General features: G+C 31.2%; 1 protein-coding gene and 1 non-coding gene across 3 annotated transcripts; one reads left to right on the forward strand and one right to left on the reverse strand.

Moving 5' to 3' along the window:
- Nucleotides 1-3,591: 3,591 nt before the first annotated feature.
- On the forward strand, nt 3,592-10,430 carry LOC113704172 (uncharacterized). Its single transcript, XR_011838992.1, has 3 exons — nt 3,592-3,745; nt 4,102-4,141; nt 10,014-10,430. It is a non-coding gene; the product is annotated as an uncharacterized protein (transcript).
- A 1,793-nt stretch (nt 10,431-12,223) lies between these two features.
- Nucleotides 12,224-15,924, reverse strand: LOC113704181 (ETHYLENE INSENSITIVE 3-like 1 protein). Of its 2 annotated transcripts, none has more exons than XM_072074381.1 (2): nt 15,383-15,924; nt 12,224-14,595 (listed from the first exon to the last, which is right to left on the reverse strand). In XM_072074381.1, exon 2 carries the CDS (start codon nt 14,430-14,432, stop codon nt 12,528-12,530), a length of 1,905 nt encoding a protein of 634 aa, XP_071930482.1. In that variant the 5' UTR covers nt 14,433-14,595; nt 15,383-15,924; the 3' UTR covers nt 12,224-12,527. The 2 variants fall into 2 exon arrangements, with proteins under 2 accessions (XP_071930482.1, XP_071930485.1); XM_072074384.1 differs by having other exon boundaries at nt 12,224-14,530; nt 15,383-15,558.
- Between the last annotated feature and the right edge of the window lie 5,328 nt (nt 15,925-21,252).

A 21,252-nucleotide genomic window follows, 5' to 3' on the forward strand; every position in this document is an offset into this window, starting at 1 on the left:
TTTAAAACAAATTAATAAGCAGATATTGCTGATATGATCATCATCAAGCCCCAAGTACACCTTTATCAGCATCCTTATGAATTCATACCATCTGACTTGTGTTGGTAAAACATACCCTTAATGTGTGTTTAAGCCAATCAGCCTAGTCTGCAAACAATTTACAAATTCAATACTATCTTAACTAGCTACTGAGCTTACTCCAGAAGTCCAGCTCTCCATGTCGTTTGGTTAGAGATTCCTTTTCCCAAAATCTTATTAACAATTTTAATGGAATGCCAATGCTAGCTCAGATCTGGATAATGTTGGGCTTGGAACCTGTTGACATTTCCTGCTAAAAGTTGGACGCTGTCTCTTATGTAAGACTATTGGCTAACTCTCGGTATGCGTGCAGCGTGACAGATGAAGATTGGAAACTGATATATAGTCAGAACTCTCCATTTTTACGAATTTAATTCCAGTTATAACAGTAAGGGGCGTTTGGTAAAAGGGTATCGGAATGAAGGAATGGAATAAACTCCATAATTGGTGTTTGGTTCATTGGTATGAGAATTAAAATTTTGAAATGATTTCTAAAAATTTGGCATCCCTCCATTCCTTAGTAAAAGGGTGGGTTTTGTCCAAAACCCAAGTGTGATTCCAAAATTTTATAATTACATAATATTTAGTATAATTAATATATATATATTATAATATATACATATATATAATATATTATAGTTATAAAATTTTATTATAATTATATATTTTATTATAATATTAGTATATTATATAAATATATATTATAATTATTTAGTTAAATATAATTACAATTATATAATTTATATTATACATTTCTTAATATTATATAATAATATATTTATAATATATATGTATATTTATAAATGTATATTATATGTGCATATAATTATAATAAATACATGTATATAATATTAATAAATTATATAATTATAATTATATTTATTATTTTAAATACAATAATATAATAATAACTATATCTAATTAATATGCATTATATTTATATAAAATAATACTTCAATTAATATTTATATATTATATATTTATATTATAACATTAGTATAATTATAATTAATTATATAAATAATATTTAATTTAATTAGTTACAAAATTATAATAATGATATTATTATATTATAATTATTTAGTTAAATATAATTATACTTATATAATATATATTATAAATTTATTAATATTATATAATAATATATTTATAATATATATGTATATTTATAAATGTATATTATAGTGCATATAATTATAATATATACATGTATGTAATATTAATAAGTTATATAATTATAATTATAATAATTATTTTAAATATAATAATATATAATAATAACTATATTTAATATGTAATATATATTATATTTATATAATTAATATTTGTATATATTATATACTTATAATTATATATTTATATTATAAAATTTGTATATTTATATTTAATTATATATAATATTTAATTTAATTAGTTACAAACTTATAATAACAATATTATTAGTTATATGTATTATATAATGTATATTAATTTATTAATATAATTAATATTATCAATTATACTAATAATTATACATGTTTACTAATAGAAAGTTTTAATCAGTTAGACTAAATTTACTAATACATTTATACTAATATATTTAATTAGTGAAAATTTCTTATATCCCATTTACAAAGAGCCAATAACTATCATTACGATGTGATTTATAATATATTTATTATATTCCATTTCGGAAGAGTCGATGAACCAAACATCAATTATAATAATAATACACATTCCAGGTACTTGAACCAAACAAATGTATTGGAATGAATGACCTCATTCCAAACCCAGGATATCCGATTCCGATTCCGATGTGCGAATCAAACACCACCTAAAAGTAAGATGGAATTGATTGAGATGTGAAGTCTGGATACTACTTAGGATTACCAACGAATGTTGGTGTGAGTGAAAGGAACTTGCATTATTTGATTATGAGATTTCGGATTCGAAACTCATGAAAATGAAAAGAAGAACGTTGGGAGAGTTTCTCCCCGCAATGGCCTGACTCTGATTGAACATGATTAGTTGCAGATTGTAAAACAGATACGAATACATGTGGTTTATACAAAAAAAAAAAAAAAGATGCTATTTAGGATTAGATTAAAAAATGCTGATTGTTTTATATTAAAAGATTGCCAAAATTCTAAAAGTGAAATGTAGTACTTAAAAGTACACTTTCGAGGTGCTTGCATTTATTGTAGTTTCATTTCTGTTAAAAGAACAAAGATATGCCTCCTAGTTTAAGACACAAAAACCCCAGAATTCTTGATTCTTGGTGGAGCACAAACTTTCTTATTTTCTGCCATCTCCTTCATACTTAACCAACAAATCCGTAAAAAGAAGAAAAAACAAGAAAGGAAAACCCTTTTATTTTTCCATATCAACCATGGCAAAGAAAAGAAAAGCATTAGTTAGATACATATCCTTGTACACAAGTTTCAGATTAACTAAAACTGAGCTATTCACAAAAATTCCAACAAATAATTTGTGTGCCTTGAAATTAAATCTTGTAAAAGTCAATAATTTTGTCTTACATTCTAGTATCACCAATGCTATGGAGTACATCTAGCTAGATCTCAATGAAAATTAGTCTGATTGGAAAGCCATTTAAAAAAAAAAAAACTACGTTTTCGTGAACACATTTTTTAATTATTTTTTTACGTTATATATATCAAATCGCTACAATATATTTTTCTACAATAATTTTAGAAATTTGCAATCCAAACAGGTACGAAGCCCAATGGCAGCTGAGGGCAATTGTATTGCTACATGACTAGGAAAAGGCCCTACCATTTACATTTCTTGATCAAAATCCACTACTTATCCTTTTTCCTACTCTCAAAAAAATGCATGAATTCTCAGTCAAAGTGATACCGACACGCCAGTAAGGAGTCGGTGGAAAGAAGTAATTGCCAACCATCACTTTTATTTGTACTTTCAACTTTGCAGATAAGTAGTACGGATTTTGCAGTAATGCATGTTGCATAGCCTTTAACAGAGCCCATACTTTCCTAACATTGAGAGATATAATTTGGGGGCATTATTGGTGTTGCCTTTAATAACTACTAATGTGCATTTTAATGTTGCAGTTGGGCAACAAAATGAGCCCCAACCATGTGGCCTAAAGTGCAAGCCACAATCTATTGCTAGGGAATTTGCCCAACAATTGTAATCTTTTGTACATCATATTAAAGTATAAATAAAAGTGCTGTTTGATAAAAAAAAAAAAAAATCCCAGCACTTAGTGATTCCTTTTAATGATGGAAAATAGAACTTAGTGACATTTCATTCAAAAAAGAATTTTTTTTAAGCCTATCTAAAACGTTTCGACTCGCATTCGTAATTTCAAGGTGTAGAATTTATCTTAAATTTAATTGTCACGTAGATTTTCTTAAACTCCTACTATATGAAAAATAGTGCTGTTGATTTAGGGTGTTTGCTAGGATTGTTAATTTTGGGCACCTATCTTTTTAATGAGGTTAGAAAATGTACAATCAAAGCTTTTAAATGGACATTGGTAACCAATTTTTGAGGGATGGAAGAGTAGTATAAATGAGGCTTTCCCCATCTCATTTCTCACACTTTGTCGTAGACTTGTAGTTGGTCAGTTCACATGGCAAAATATCTCTTCACTTTTCTTTTCATTTTCCTTCTCTCCTTTGCCGGGATTATTGCTGCAACCCAAGTAAGAAACTTGCCTCTAAACCCTATACCAATTTTCATTTTCCAAAGTGCTTTAACCAGAATTAATTCTAGTTCTCTGCATTCTAATTTTAAGTTAATTATTGACAAAAAAAAATCCATTATCTACTTCTTTATTTCCTTCTTTTTTCCTTTTTGATACTGTTCATTTGGAAAATATTGACACTGAACATGGTTTTTCTGCATTTTAAGGCATAGTTACTTGCCACATTGTACATTGCAATCACATTGTACTAGATTTCTTTATCGACTAGATTATCTACCACACAACAATGATATCTTCTTTTTTTTTTTTGATTTTTGGTTACAAAAATCTTGACTTTCTTGCTTGATCTGCAGAAGCATGATAAACACAGGCATTCGGGCTTCTCTGAGGCAGGTTTGTTCTTGATCTCTTTCTCTCCTTTCATCCTACTAAGTTAAGCAGAACAGCCATTTTGTGAAGTCTTTGTTGCTAAAAATGTCTAAAATGCTTGTTATAGCTGGTATTTGCAATTACTAACAGATATCCTCTTTTCTCTGCTTTTCTTTTTCAAGAAAAAGAAAAGGGTATGATAGACCAGTTACTAATCATGTTAGGAAATAAGGTACATTGTACATAAAGATTCACATAAATCAAAGGTACATGCATGATACATCTTATATGTTGAAGTTGGTTTGTCCCCAATTGAAATGGTTGGTAAATTATGGAAATGTTGAAAACTACTCATATTTTGAAAAAAAAAAAAAAAAGAAAAAAAATTGTACCCTCTTAACAATTTGTAACTTTGGAATGTTAACCAAAAAAAAAAAAAAGGTAGCAAATTCTACTACCAGCCTTTTGAACCTGTCTGCATTGCCCCAAAATGAAAAAAGAAAAGAAGAAGAAGAAGAACTTGCATGCATCATTAGCCAAAATACTTTCCACATTCTGACATAAATTCGTTGCAAAATCTGAGTTTGTATAATCTGATATTATCAACTCGATCATATGAGAAACAAAATTAGCATATTCACTGGTTTGAAGATTCAATTATGAAAGCTACGTTTATGATAACAAAATAACACATATATGGTGTTGAAAAGAACTGTTTGGATCCTAGCATTGCGCGACAGAAATATGATCTGATGCACAAATTCATTTTGTATTAGAAAAAAAAAATCATGTTGGATTTTAGCACATTTAATTGCCAATAGAAAAGAAATTAAAAAAATGAATAACTGAGAGCCTGAGGATATGGTCAAAAAACTATTTTATTTTATGTGTTGGAAAGGATATAGAATCAGAAAGAAAGTCATCAAATTCTTACCTTTGTCTACAAACTTTCTACCCTTTTCTTAGCTTAAGTTGTCTTTTGTTGACTTTGAACCAAATGGCTGGAAAAATTAGAGGAAATTAATATACTAACTATGAATTGATAAAAGTTTAGGTCACATTCTATTCTTTTAGTAGATAGATAGACTGTAGATCACTTTCGCCAGCATTACATGTGAGTATGGGCTGACGTGCATGAATGGAGAATCCATTTGCCAAAACCTAATGAACCAAAAAAGCAAGTTTCAAGAGTCATATCTCCAAAAGTATACTACTATTATGCTTTTTGGTGATATGATATAAAGTATAATCATTCTAGAAACCCTTCTTTATTGGAGTGGCTTTTGTGTTTATGGTGAGTTAGAAGTCAAAATTATTTACTTTTATAAATATAAAATACTGATAATTGTAAAAGAGAAAAAGCCTATGAAAGAGAAAGGTAAAGAAAAAAAAAGTTAAACATTGCTGATTTCGTCTGATATTTTGGTTTATTATTTACAAAAAAAAAATGTTGGTATGTTTGATCAATATAGTTTAATATACTAGCTTTTACAAAATCCTTCATGAGTTTAATTTATACGTCAAATTTCTTTTTATTGAGGTTTAAGTACTAAAAACTATCTAATTATCGGATTTATTGCATCTGTAAATTAAACATAAAATCTTTTGCACCAAAAAAAAAAAAAACCACTAGATAGATAGCTATAATTGTGAATTTAAATCCACTATACTTGGAAAAGGTCAATGTAAATCCAAAAACTTAGGAAATTTTCCTTGTAGTAAGTTTCACTAACAAAATGCCAAAGAAAAACAATTATATGTCAAACACAACTTGGAGGCCTAACAACAAATCTTACAAGTGGTGATAAGCATGCGAACAAAGTTGGGCCCAAACACAGCTCAGGCCTAACATGGAACTTGTGGGACATCCTTTGGGCCCTCAGGTCCATGTGCGTTAGTGCGGTAAGAGTTTGTTTGGCAGTACCTTTTCTTTCTAGTTTCTATAATGATATATCCCCATTGCCGACATGAAAGGACTTTTCATAAAGTTGTAACCTTAGTGATTCTTGAATAATTTGAACTTGATACTCACTTTTGATAGTGATTAATGGAAAGCTTTTTTATCCCTTGTTTGGTAAGTAGAAATGGCTTGAAAATGAAATACCTTTTCAACTTGTCCATTCGATTCCAGCATTTGGTATGGTTCATTTGAGTGGAAAAGCCCTTTCTGCCTGAATGTTTATTCCAATTTTTTTTTTTTTTTGGAATCCCATTCCTTAAAAATACTTAGGGAAAGCTCTTTCCACCTTTATTGTGTAATGCCTAAATACTAAGATGTCGAATTTATCCTTATAAATTTTTACGCTGCATCATGATATCTTAGCCTATTTGTAAGCTCAATTAATATTTGAATGTAATTTTGCATAATAATAAATTTTTCTTGTATCTTAAATAATTTTTTTTCTTTTATACTAGGAAAGAAATGTTTTAAGATACTTTATTCTTGGACTTTTGAACAATTGTGAAGGTTGTTTTTTTTTTTTGCATCTTATCAAAATTGAAAATAGATTAAAAATAAATTATAGTTGTTTGACTTCATGTAATTTATATTTTATGTTGCTAATTATATTGCTAGTAAATGCAAAATTTTAACTTGCAAATCTATATATTAAAATGAATCAAGTATTACAATTGAAGAATTTTGACATTAATCTTCATTTATTTTTGAAGTAAAATTATCAAAATTTTACATAAATAGACAAATACTATTATAGAAAAAATGAAAAATAAGACATATTACATCCTATAAATTAATTTAGGGCAATTAAGTCATATTTGTATTTAGTATATTCTATTTTGACATCTAAGTATTGATTATACTAAACATTGAAAACTGAGCAAACATTTCATTCTGACTTTTCTACCAAACCCTAGAATAATAAAATTTTTTCCTGTCATTTCTGGGTGGAAACCGATTCTGGATGGAAAGGTCTTTCAATTCTAGACATTCTTGCATACCAAACTAGGGTTAATATAATGAATCTCTACAATTTTTATTTTTTTTGGATGATTTGGCTAGAAAAGTAAAAGGACAAACCTTTACGTGGCTGTGGTGCTATGTTGTTTACTACATTTCTTTCGAGAAAAGAAATTTTTACACGTTGAGAATGCTATATATTCTTGTATCATACCGAACTTTTCACTGCCTTTCACTATATCAGTAATTAAATCTGTTATATGTAGATTTACACACGCATTAAGAACTTGCATCTAGCGTTAAGGATGCCCAAAGAGAACTCGTGCAATATTTTCATATGTAGTATTTAGAAACCATCTACCAACTATACTTATACTAACTCAACTAAGAAGGTTGCAATCCTCTTTTGAGAGTTTTAAAGTTGTAGAAGTTGATAAATACCTAAGTAGAATACCTCCAACAATTAAGGATTAAGTGACAAAGGCCAAGCCCAACCTAGTAACCATATATACAAAATTAGTACTGTAGAACCTATGTTTTTTTTTTTTTTTTGGGGCAATAGAAAGCAGAAAATTTTCATTAACTTAATCAAATGCAAGCCAAAATTAATGGGGTTACAAGGGTAAAGTACCTATATAATTGTCAACCACAATTTTTATGTAACTTCAATGTATGAATTTGAACAAGTGTAACAACAATTTCTTTCATGTTATTGCAATTTTTCATAAGAACTTATCATAAGATCGAGTGAGGCAGCCAACTGACCTAATGAGTGAGCCACATTACCTAGTAAGAATTTTACCTAGGCAAACCACCTAACAAGCAAGATCTAAGAATAAATAACATTTTCAAACCTAACACTTAAGAGTGATTTTTCACTTGGTTGAAAATGATAAAGGGTCGAGTAAAAAGCTGTGTTTTAAAATTTGGACCGGATCGGCCGGTTCGACCGGTCGAACCAGGAACTGGTCAAATGTCCGGTCCGAGTCATGCTTAAAAACCGAGTAAGTAAAAATCCGGTCAAATCCGGTCGGTCAAATCCGGATTTGACCGAAAAAATCGGATTTTTCGATTCAAATAGTTTTTTTAAAAAAAAAGCTCAAACTTTTTCAATATTATGTTTTGATCCCTAGATTGTTAAAATTTATTAATATACCTCAAATATTTCATATTTTATCAATATTTTCTTAAAGTTTGGTATTATTTTTCAATTATGTTCATAATTTTAATTCTAAACTTGTTAATGCTCATTAAATAATATAAATTGTTACTTGATTGTTCTAATTTCTTTATATTTTCTTGTTAAATATATTTAAAGCATCAAATATATATGAATATACCTTTATTAATATTAACATGTTATTAGGTATTTTACATATAATATTTTAATTTTTAAATAATTTTTATTTATGACGTCATCCGGTTCAACCCCTATCGAACCCGGTTCAACCCATTGACCCCTGACCCTTGAGCTTTGACCGAGCCGATACCCGGTCCGGTTTTGAAAACATAGGTAAAAAGTGTAGATCCATGCAACAACAATGAAAGTGAAATTAATTATTGCTTCCTAAGGACATAGAATGAAAAGTAGAAGATGATGAACCTAAGCAAGTTTTGAGTTTACTTTGTCTGTAACTTATCCGATTTATTTGGATTGCTATTTTCTGAAATGAAAAGTAAAAGAACAAAATGTCAAAAAATTTACATAATATTCTATTTGTTATATCATTACTGCTAAAAGAGTTGAAAAAAAAAATAATAAACAAAGGGTTGACCTTTAACATATGCATTAGCTAAACACGTGTCAACAAAAACACTTCAATCTCCAAAGTCAATTGAGAAAAACTTGAACCTATTGACAATCATTGAGTAGGTAGATGATATGTTGGTGAATCAAAACATGTTAGCACCAAAAGTTAATCTTATACTTTGTCAAATCATGATGAAAGGAAAACAAACTCAATGAACTTTATCAAAGTTTTTCTGGTAACCATTTTAAGGTCAACCATGTAGATCCATCTTCTCCATCTTCTATGGCTTTATTTCTTCTTGGTATCCTATTTATAACTATTGCTTGTTGTTGTTTACTATAACGAGGGAACCAAACCAAAATAACCTTAGGCAATGGCAATAGTATTGAAACAATTAATGATAGAATTACTTGCAAGATATTAACAAAATTTCCTCCATAAATTTTGTAATTAAATGCTGTCTACAAAATCGTGTCATTATGCATAGAATTTTATACATAAGTATCAGATATTAATTCGGCAAGCAATAAAAATCTTTAATGCATGGTATTTACCCTGATTTGAGTTTGAAATCTTTATTTCTGATTCAAGACCCCCAAATGGTTCTTGCCAGCAAAATTAATCTGGCCAGCTCATTGACGTGCATGCACATTTAATATGTTCAGGATTCGGGAGCACAAACCCACCAAACTGAATTAGCAAAATATCCTAATTCATCCCATCTCTCTCATATTTACTTTCTTAGTGCTTAATGATTTTATTCCAATATTTTTTTGGTTTTAATAAAAAGTATTTTTACGCCGATACAGGTAGTAGGGATCTTTATTATTTAGGAAATTAATCACTCTAATTTGTTGGTTGGCAAGATTTCAACATTTTAGTACATCCAATTAAACATAATGACATGGAGCAGAATTTGAGTCACGAAATAAAATGAAAAAAAAAACTTTAATTGGATTTGTACATCCAATTTATAAAACTCGGTCACTAATTAAAATGTCACGAAATAAAGGGTCACTAATTTGAGTTGTGATTTGTGAATAAATGTTTATATCATGTAAACATGCAATATAGACATTTTTAAAGAAGTACAAGACTTTTCATGCTTAATCTTGAACTAGATTATGTTGCTTTGTGAAACTTAACAATGTTGTGGATTTCGGATCAAGTACAGCAAATTCTAATGGATGAGGGATTTTTGTGCTTTTGTATTCAAATCTTGATGCAGAGTGTCCTGGTGCATGCACATATAGATGCTCAAAAACAGCTTACAAGAAGCCTTGCATGTTCTTCTGTCAGAAATGTTGCTTCAAATGTAGATGTGTGCCTCCCGGGACCTATGGCAATAAACAAGTCTGCCCTTGTTACAATAACTGGAAGACTAAAAGAGGAGGCCCCAAATGCCCTTGAAATTTTCACTTTGTACCCTTTCAATTTATTGAAAGGTTGACGAATGTGGATTGCAAATGAAGTGATGGGGAGCAGTTAGTTGATCATGATCAGAGTTGAGTTTTTTTTTTTCTTTTTTCTTTTTTTTGCAGTTGTTAGACTTGAATTTTTCATCATGAGACTGCTGGGATTCTAATTCCTTGCCTTTGTTTAAACTGATTGGTGCGTTTGAAGTCAAATAATTTCTCACTTGGAAGATTTCCTTTTTTTTTTTTTTTTTTTTTTTGTTTTTGGGCATTGATGATCAAAATTCAAACATATGGTTTGTTCCATTTAGAATCGGATTATCGTTATTGAGTGTAGATTTTTTAATAGCTTGTTCTTGGTAATGATCCCAGTTGTTTTCAAGTCAAATAATTTCTTAATTAGCTGTCGCTTGCAGCATCTTTCTTTGGTTGCTTAAAACTGCAACCTAAATATTATATTGTCCATGGTCAACTGCCTCTGCTAGTAATTTTCAAGTAACCTAAATAACTTGCTGTTTGTGCTCATGAATATGGAAAAACTTGATGCAATGAAAGCAAGAAAGAACTGAAACATTAAGGAACCAATATTTTTCTTCAGGTTCTTCTTTCTTTTCTGAGTATATATGTCCTCCATCCAAATCCCAATTTAGTGATAATTTTTTTTTTTTTTTTTGGGGTTGATCCTATTAAGTAACACCCTTTTGTCTTCTACTTTTTTTTTGGTTATAATCAAGAATTGATTGAGAGACAGAAGAGACAGAAGAATCAAGAAACGACAACAGATTCTTGAAAATGAATATTTCTAGGTGCAGAGTTGAAGACAAAGCCAGCCAGCTTCATGTCTGATGCCTCAAAAAATACTAATTAAGATTAGTTCATCTAACCTCTAATGCATGCCATGCTGCTTAAGTGTATATATTAGTTTTATGGATGTCAAAAGCATATTATTACTAATGTCATAATCAACATGATTCTCTGATTCTGCCTTAAAGAAACGCAGTTAGTACTCAATTATATATCAGCCAAATTGGCTTTTCCAAAAGAAAAGAAAAAAAATAGAGCATCACGAAGAAAAGAAATATTAAGTAATGAAAGTGGTCCATCTCAAGATGAATCCAAGTGTTGAAACTTGGCTGGTCTATTTTCAAGTTTTACAAGAAAATTACAACAACCTTGTTTGGAAAGCAATTTTTCACCAAAAATTTGTTACGTTTTCAGTGAGCACATTTTCCAATCACTTTTTTATTTCATATATATCAAATTGTTACGGTATATATTTTCTACAAAAACTCTAAAAAACTGCAATCCAAACAGGACCTTAAGTATATTAAAATTGTTAGACAAGTTCCTAAACAACAAAACATTATGGTTACTACAGAAGAACTACCTAGGAAAAAGTTTTGTGATCCATGCCAATCAACAGAGAGTAAAACGTAGAACAAAAGTTAGGCAGCCATTATAAAAGTATGATTGAAGCTAGCTGTTTTGGCGTAGTCGATCCTCCCAAGCACAGTGAAAATCAGGAAAAGGTCGGCTTTCTTTGACCTCATTTTCAGCAGATGAGGAAAAGAAGAGCAATTCAAACTCCAAACATAGAGTTAATCTGACAAATGCCCTTTACCATGTTAATCAATCCTCAATAGCCAGCTGCTGATGGCAACACCTACCCTACTACTTCAATTCCTGAATAATTCACTTTTCAAATGAATAGAAGTAAACATCAAATTATCAAAGCTTAGCTAAGACTCATGCCAGAAGATGACACTGTTTTACCACTTGGCAGACAAAGCATATGTCACACTTCAGCTTGTTTGCAAGAGGAATGAACTTGGCACCTTCCAACTACTACTGTTTCCATTCAACAGGGTAATGACTGGACAAAGGAATTTAAGTCTCATTCAAACCTCATTCAACAAAATACAACTAGGCTGAAACACCAAGTGGAGGAGACTTCAGAGGGGCATATACCTCCACCACCCTGTGGTTCGTACAAAAGCAATATATTAAATTAATATAGCAAACGAAAGATAATGGGATATATATATTTTATATATAACATCATCTAAAAGTCTAATAATTTCAACATGATGGTCAAATGTTCAGGGGACCATCCTCACCTGTTTATTACAACCATTACTAGCCCTTACAGCTTCTATAACTACAATGTAAGGAAAACAACAAACTAAGATAATTTTCTGGCGATTAAAAATCCACCTTATAGAGCAGATAGACCTATTATCTGATGAACCCTCCCATCACTGGAACGAGCTTTGCTTTGATTGATTGCCAGGACTGACTACTTGATACTCATTTCAACTAATCTTTTCTTAATGGTACCATATTGGGAGGTCCTGCTTTGATGCATTATCCCTCGAAATCCCAGGCAAGCCTTCAGTAAAGTCAACAGAAGGTAGATTGAATGGTGACCCGAACATGAACTGGAAATTCTCATTGGAGTTGTTGAATGGAGAACTTGTTATCTTGCACTGGTCAAACCGGTCACCATGCTGAAACATGGGACGACTAGCTGGAATGTTAGCATCTTCAAAACGATCTCCCTGCTGAAAAATAGAACGGTTGCTGGATACATTAGTATCTTCAAAGATATTACCCTCCATCATTATCCCTTGGCCATGAAGGTAATTGTCAGATTGACATTGCATGCCAGGTTGCTGAACAGATTGCTCTTTAATCACAGCGGCATTCCCAGAATCTGCATTCTTGTTGCCTTGGATATTAGACTCATAAAATGACATGAGGTCATTGATCATCCTTTGCCCATCTTCTGGAACTCCAATTCCTGATAGATTGAAGGATGGTGGGTTTGCATTAACTGGCAGGGCAGCAGACTTTGGCTGGACAAATGACTGAGGAAAGACCATCGGCTTGACGTCATTGACATTAAAATTCGAAACTCCAAATTGTGGAGAATTTCGAAAAGGACAAGATAGTTGATGATTATCTCTGGAAGATCTGTCCTGAAAGCCGTGGCGAAGTTCACTATGAGGACATTGAAGGAACTCACACGTGTAGATTTTGTGATCGATCATGACATCCAACTCATTAGCTGGCTTCCTCTTTCTGGCAAAGTCTAAATTGGTTACGACTTCATCCTTAATTGCATGAGATTGTTGCTGAACAGGAAGCCTATCTTTAAACCTGTCGGTTGCCATATTCAACAGATGAAGATTACTTGGCTTTTGCTCCTGTACGTCAAAGTTAGGCTCATCTTCGACACCTTCCACATCATACTCACTGCTGTCATTCATTGCGAAAGATCCACTGCCACCAGATGACAACAAAGGAGGGCACCGATCAGGGAATAGTTCTCGAGCCAAAGTCTCCTCTTGGTTGATGATGGCGAGCCACGTTGCACTCTCCTTGGCTGTCATCTTGTCCTGCAAACACTTTGATTGCCTTACAAGCTTGCGAATCTTGGCAATATCAGGAGACATGTGCTTGATCACAGCCGTTAGAACACCCACCTTCCATGCCTTTTTCAGATCATGAGGCTTCTTGTAAGGTGGAGGGCCTTGATCCTTCTGCAAGCCCAATTGAGGCCACCACTCCTCATTCCCTGTGGGCCACCATGGTGGCGGAACACCCTTCTCTAATGGAAATCTCCTCTGAGGGGGATCACAGTGCTGCATCAGGGCTGACAACAATGATCCAAGGGTGGTATCTTGAAGCTCTTGCAGAGTATGTGGTGTAGGACCAACAGGATTAGAGCCCTCATTCTTGCCAGGGATTGAATTATCTGCCTGGTATTTGGCGATGGCAGCAGGGCCGTTACGATCAAATCTGACCTTGTCCTTCCACCACTCCCTGAGATTGTCAGATGCACCACTTACTGGTTTCCCTTTTTCAGGAATAATCCCATAGACAAACCCTTGAGCCTTACACACTTCCATCATTTTCAGCATATACTTCAATATTCCATCTTGTGCCCTTGACATCTTCTTTCTCCTAGCCTGCTCTTGGGACTGCCTCTGTTTGGCCACATCAACACCATCCTTGCCTTTATTCATTTCCTTGAGCCGTTTCAGACGCATCTTATCCCTCCACATCCTCCTTTCCAGTTCATCAACATCAATTTCCTCATCAGTATAGTCATCATCAACAACTGGGTCTGATTCAGGTTCAGCCTGAGGAGTTACTGAATCTGCTTCCTTGAGTGGAGCAGAAAAGAACTCCAGATCACCGCAAAACCCGATATCGTCGAACATCATCATCGTTCAAGGTAGTAGACTCTCAAAATTGACACCAAACTTCAAAGGACTTGTTAAGGTTATCCAACTGATAAACCTCAGTCTTAAATCAACCAATTCTCCTGCAGAAAAGTGCAAGTATAACATATACTAACACTTTAATAAGATATCACATAGTCATACCAACCTGCAAAAATAGATCAAAAAGTGAAAACAAACCCTCAGCATGGATCCAGAGTTATACACTAAGAATGTTTAATCAAACCAAAAAATAAGTCACTGCTAATTTTATTCCACTCCAGAACCAAGTTCAAATGAAAAAACCAACTACAAACATGTAAACATAAAAATATAACATGAATACCGACTGCAAGGAACATGTAAAAAGAAGCCTTCAGAAACTGGTTAAGATCATCTTTACATCTGTGACAGAAAACCAATCACCAAAAAACTCCCAGATCTGACACATGTCAACTTTATCCACCAAAATCCAATCGACTATTTCCATAGAACTAAAGAGAAAAGATTCCACATCAGGAAACCTGATTCACAAATTCACAGACTTCCCTAGATCTGATATACCCTTGATATTCACTAAAACCTCAACCAAATACCACAAAACTGCTCAGAAGAACACTGTTTCCATCAGAGACAAACACGAACAACAAAGCCAGACCAAATTCAAGCAAAACCTAGAAATCAAAAGGACCAAATAAGCTCATATATGATCAAAAGCTAGAGGCTTGATGGCCAATACTACAACCAAAAAAACAGCATGATAAAGCAAAAAAGCTAATATAACATACAAGAATCCATCTAGGCTTTCCACAAGACACACAAAAACAGTAAAAAAGACAACCAGCATAAGCATACTAAACACAAAAAGATCTCAACTTGAACATAAAAAAGCCACGAGAAACCATTTTTATCCTATTTTCAAGACTCTGCAAGAAAAAAGAAAGAACTTCTGTTACCTCAGAGTTCATCTCCCAACTCTTTTTCAACTTCCACTCTCTCCTTGCAAGAATAATTGACCCTTCAGACCATGGACCAAAATAGATAGAAAGAAAGTAGAAAGCCAACAAAGGAAAGAGAGAGGAAAGTGAAAGAGAGGAGGAACCGGGGCAAAGTGGTGGAGTTACAGTGTTATATAAGTAGTTTTATATTGATATTAAAATATTAGACTACGTGGTGGTGCATAGGGAGGTGAAAAGTGTCGGCTCCTGCAGTCTGATAACGCTAAAAAATGCACAAATATTAACTTATTCAGTCAAAACTTCATTCGGGAAAAACAACTAATATGAAGATAAGAGAGTCGAGCTAAATTTGTCGTACTATATTCTTGTTTGTTTATTGGGATTGGGATAAGAGTTTTTGGAGTTGGGGACTTTTTTTTTTGGGAGATGAAAGAAAAGAGTGAATGACTCTTGAGATGAATTCACAATTAAGGCAGGGGACAGAGTTGGGACCGTGTGTGTTGGTGGAGGAAGTAGTGCGTGTTGTGTGTGTGACTTGTGGCGTTCTTCCATCTTCATCTTGTTTGGTCTTTATAGCGAGGATGCAATAAATTTAGGGGTAGAGGATAAGGGAAGAAAATGTGGGTCATAACTCATGTTTGTCTTCTTTTCATTTTTCTTTTTTCTTGCGGTGGTAGAAATGATTTGGTGTATTATGCGTTTTGGCTCCGCAAGGAAATGGGACGGTGAAATATGGAAGCAAAGAGAAATTATGGGTATTGTTTGGAAGCTTATTATACTCCATCGGGCAAAAAAATCTATTTCTTATACATTTGTTGGACACTAATTTATCAGTTTCTAAGTTCTACTGCAAAGAAATAAAAGGATATCTAATTTGATCTAAGATTAGCGATTACGAGTTTCTACCACGCTTTACCAAATCGGTGCGTGTCATTAAATTTACGCGAGTTACGTATATAAAGAATGTAATAAAGATATGTGGTTCATTCATCGTACAGTTTATTTTTTTTTTTGCTTTCTCCACGCGCTTTTCTTTTGTCCATACATAAAGTTTGCTATTAAACATTTTCTCTTTTGTTAAAGCCTTGATAATATAATAAAAGAAAAAAGATTTTTCATTGTCCTAAATTGTAGAAAGGAATGCTATCAACAATTAATATATTAATGAGGTTTTAGTTATTTAATTTTTCTAGAAAAAAGATTTGTTGTGGGACAAGGAAGCAGATACAAATTATGGTCATCATTTAAGAGGTTATTAACTCATTCGAGACATAAAAAGAATCTGCTATTTAAGGAATACTAATTATGTTTGGGAAAATAAGCTTATCAATTTTTAATTCTACAGCAAATAAAAGAAAAATTATCTAATTTGATCTTGGGTTTAAAGATTGCAATGATTTAAAATATCAATGCAATTCATTAAAATAAGATAGCAATAAAGATCTCTAGTTCTTTTACGTGATTTCTTTTGTCAGATGCGTTTTATCTTGTATATTTATTAAGTGTATTGTGGCTAACAAATTAATTTCTTGTTCTATTTTTCTTTCTTTTGTTGGTAGTACCAATGAAACTTTTATGCTGCAAGAAGTATTTACATAGTCCAATAGAAATTCAACAAAGAACGGTTTTCAACTATTAAAATTTTTTATTAACAAATTAATGAGATTTTCTTCATATTTTTGAGTAACAAAAAGAAATTTAGTGATTGCGAGTTAATTAATGATATTTTGATAGTATTAGTTATTTAAGATCCTACTTGGCTGCCAATCTGATCCCTTGAAAAAGAAGATTCTACCTAGGCTAAATTGACAACATTTGTATGAAATTAATTATATTTAGAACTAAAAGATTATAATTCCTAATTTGCACTACAAATAGAAGACATTATTCCTAATTTGACCCATAATAGAATAATGAGCAATTAAGATTTGACGTTTCAACCCATTTTACCAATATTTGTTGAATCGTACATTTATTTCTTAATTTAAACAAAATTTTGAAGCCGTTAAGCTTGCCTTTATTCTACTTTTTTTTTTTTTTTAAATGGCTTTACTTTGTTGTTTTTCAAATTCTCTTGTTTCATTAATGAGTTTCTTCTAAATTTGCAAATTGGTTCTTCATATATTCTATTGTTCACTAATGAGTTTCTTCTAAATTTACAAATTGTTTCTTTGTGATAGCATTGCAGTGTGGAGCTCTTTAGAAAAGATATGACAAAAGTTTCGTGACAACCAACAAAATTCTTTGTATAATATTCTAAACTATTAAAGATCAATTTCTTCTTTTTTCTTTCTTATGTTCTAAGAAAAATCTACTTGGTGATTTCATATGAATAGAAAATGATTAGGTTAGACCTTAATCAGTGTTTTTTATATTATATTTAAGTATACTATTCTCGTTATAATAATAAATCTCGTTTTCTAAAAATAAAAAGTAAAAAATTGGCAAAAATGGAAGTTTCTTTTTATTTTCTTTGAAAAAAATAATTTGATAATGATAGAGATGGGAGTTAATGTGCATTTGACAAAGCATGTTAGATTCTATTTTTACCAAAATTAAATCAAATTATGTCTAATTTCATTTTAGTAAAAGATTTAGAATCTCGATCATGATTCATGATTTAGCATTTCAATTGCATCCGTCAATTTTAGATGATTTCTTTATTTAAAAGTGGCCATAAAGCCAATAGTTCTTCAATTCCCTTACCAATTTTCTCTTTTGCTACTCTGTGAGTCATTCCTCCCATTAAAGAGTTTGTTATCATCAATTTCAGAATTTGTTTTTCCTTGGTAGTATGGTACTGTGAAACTCGTTAACAAGATTAAATGAAAAATGTTTTGAATAGTGAACAAAATTTCTTAGGGTTTTTTTTTTTGTCAAACTAATCTTCTTTCAAATAAAAATTCCCGAAGTGATGCGCTTTTATATTTTATTCCCATAGTGATGTTTTCTGCTTGGATCTGTGGATAAATTGTCAATTAAGATGAACTAAAATTTTGACATTTTCTATATTGGAGAGTATGTGGACATGTCAAGTATAAGATTATCCATCTCTAATAAATTTTAACATATAATAAATTTTCTACTAATTGTTTGATGCCCTTAGACACTTTTAAGTAAACCAGGCCCACAAAGAAAAAAAGAAAATTTGACATAAAATAATTGGAAGAAATAAAAAAATTTTCATTGGAAAAGGAAAAGGGAAATTGGAAGCATGAATAGGTGAACTATATAAAATAAAAATATAATATTCAACAATTACATTGTAAATTACTAGATTCAATAAATCATTTTGGTAAATATACTAGATTCAATAAATCTTCAACAATTACATTGTAAATATGTTAGATTCAATAAAACTATACTCCTACTAGATTCAATAAATATACTAGATTCAGCGGATGCATGTGACCATGTTAGAAACTAATTCTGATAAATAAAATGTTAGAAAATAATTTTGGTAAATTTAAATCTTCAAATATCACAAGTCATAATTAATGGATGTAGAGGAGAACTAATTTTTCTCATTGGCCTTTTATCATACACATGAGGTGAGAAATTATATGTTATCAACCACCATTAAGAATAGTCCAAATGTCATAAAAGTTTTGTAGTTGTTGTGCAATAATTAAATAAAAAAGAGAGAGAACAACCTTAAGTAGCTTTGAGTGGCAAATACAAGTATTGAATTTCGAACTATTAAATAATCACCAAGGATTGAATTTTAAAACTTAGTTGATTATATCTTAGGTTCTATAAGAAGTTGTATGGCTTGAGAAGACCCAAAAAAAAAAAAAAAGACTATTAGAAAGGAGAGAGGGCAAAAAATGAAAAGAGATACAAAATGGAATAATGAGAATGAGTAGAGACAAACCCGCGGGTTTGGAGTTTGTGGGAATATACACATTAGTAAGGGAATAAAATTTGCAAGTGAATAGCTCAAAAAAAAAATTGCAAGTGAATCATTTTGGCATTATTTTTGGACAGGAAGGTTATTTTGGAAATAAACTCAAATTTCTTAATTACCAGGCTTTGAAATTTGAATTCAGTTACATTATTAATTTTTTTTGTTTTTCGTTTTAGGAAAAGGATTAATTACATTTCGAATTTGAATGTTTTTTGTTTCAAAATAATTACTACGTGTTTGACAATTATATTAAATTGGTGGTGGCACTATTGTTAATTAAGAAGTAGTTGTGCATAAGTAAAAACAATTTGACATTTTAAAATTTATTTTATTTAGAGCATAACTCATGTCATGTCATAGATATTTCTTTTCAAAGAAAAAAGAAAAAAGAAATAAAAAAGTAGAACTTTACCCTAATTTTGTTAGGCCATGGCACTTTTGTTCTGTAATGATTTTCACCCGCATGAAGGACTGTTGAACGATCTTTTAATTTGCCTGCAAAATCTATCACTTGAATTAAAGAAGCTTAATTGTAGACATCTTAATCATATAAAAATTATTCATTGACCACATTAAATTCAATAAGAGATTAATTTAATAGCTATATAATACAATTTTAAAGCATTAGATGATTTGTGAGCGTGCAATAGTTATATTAAAAATTACACTATGATATTATGCATACCAATTCCTTATATGCATACAAAGGCACAATGTACTAAGCATGCTATTCAACTAGACAAATTAATATTTCCTTACAAAATTGGTCTGGAGTGAAATATTTTATTATGTACATGAAATGTCAATAGTATGAAACAATTTGACTAGATTGTAACTAATATGAAGAAATTATAGCCATTTTGCAGCATGTGCAAATTTTCCAATAAAATCTCAACATAATTTGCTCAAAGCTAATTCTATGGAAACTTACTAACCACTAATGTCTAATCTGATCTTAAAACAAAAATTAATATTTCCATTTCAGACTCAAATATTCTATCTAGTAGATGGCTAATTTTCACTTCAATCTACTCTGATTTTGTTAATTCTCATCACCACTTTCTCATGTTGCAATTAGGACTGCAAATGAGTTAAATTGAACTTAGTTTTGACCTAATCAAGTCAAACTTAGCTCAATTTCATAAATGTCAAATTGGAGTTTGAACGTGACGAGCTCTTACTGTAAAGTTTGAACTCGAGTTCGAAATCAAATTCAAGCCTAGTCAAGTTCGAGATGAGCTTTAGCCGAGTTAGCTTGCGAGTCACCTCCATTTGTTTGTAACCCTAGTTGCAATACTAATGAGTAAATTTCATCCATCAAATTACAGTTTTAACATTCTGCTTACAATTTTAATAAGTATTTAGGTGGATAATATGTGTGTGTGTATATTCTGATTATAATTTCTGTTAGATTCATCAATATTTTACTTGGGTCAATCTCCATATATTGGTGAAGATAGGCCTATCTAAAAATGTCTCTGGACTGAGGCTTAAATACTCTTGTTGTGACAGCGGATTGGGATTTGGATATGGCAGGTCTACTGGATTTCGAGACGGACAATGCAGGCCTCGTTACTATTTTTTCCTAATTGGTCTACTATCCATCAGAGATAGACAAAAAAGAAAAAGAAAAAGAAAAAGAAAAGCCTCCCATCATTTGTTTACAAGGACATCTTTTTTTTGGGTTTAATTTATTTGGGACTATTATTTACTTTTGTCTTGTTTGGTCACATTTCATTAAAATCTAACTAAATATGCTGAAAAAAAATAAGGATTATATCATATATCTATTATTTCATAACTGAAAAAATGTTTATGCAATTCTTCTGAAAAATATTTTGGTTTTTGCAAGTTAGTCAAATTAGCGAAAGTCATCACATTTGGCAAACATACCACATATCATGAGCTAAGGGATTTTTTTTTTCTTTTTTGGCTGAGAGCTAAGAGGATAACTTGAAAT

The sequence above is a fragment of the Coffea arabica genome, chromosome 1c (genome assembly GCF_036785885.1).
Source record: "Coffea arabica cultivar ET-39 chromosome 1c, Coffea Arabica ET-39 HiFi, whole genome shotgun sequence".
Taxonomy (NCBI): domain Eukaryota; kingdom Viridiplantae; phylum Streptophyta; class Magnoliopsida; order Gentianales; family Rubiaceae; genus Coffea; species Coffea arabica.

What these genes read in the sequence shown, in the direction of transcription:
- LOC113704181 (XM_072074381.1), bottom strand. Translation starts at nt 14,432, where the DNA reads ATGATGATGTTCGACGATATCGGGTTTTGCGGTGATCTGGAGTTCTTT.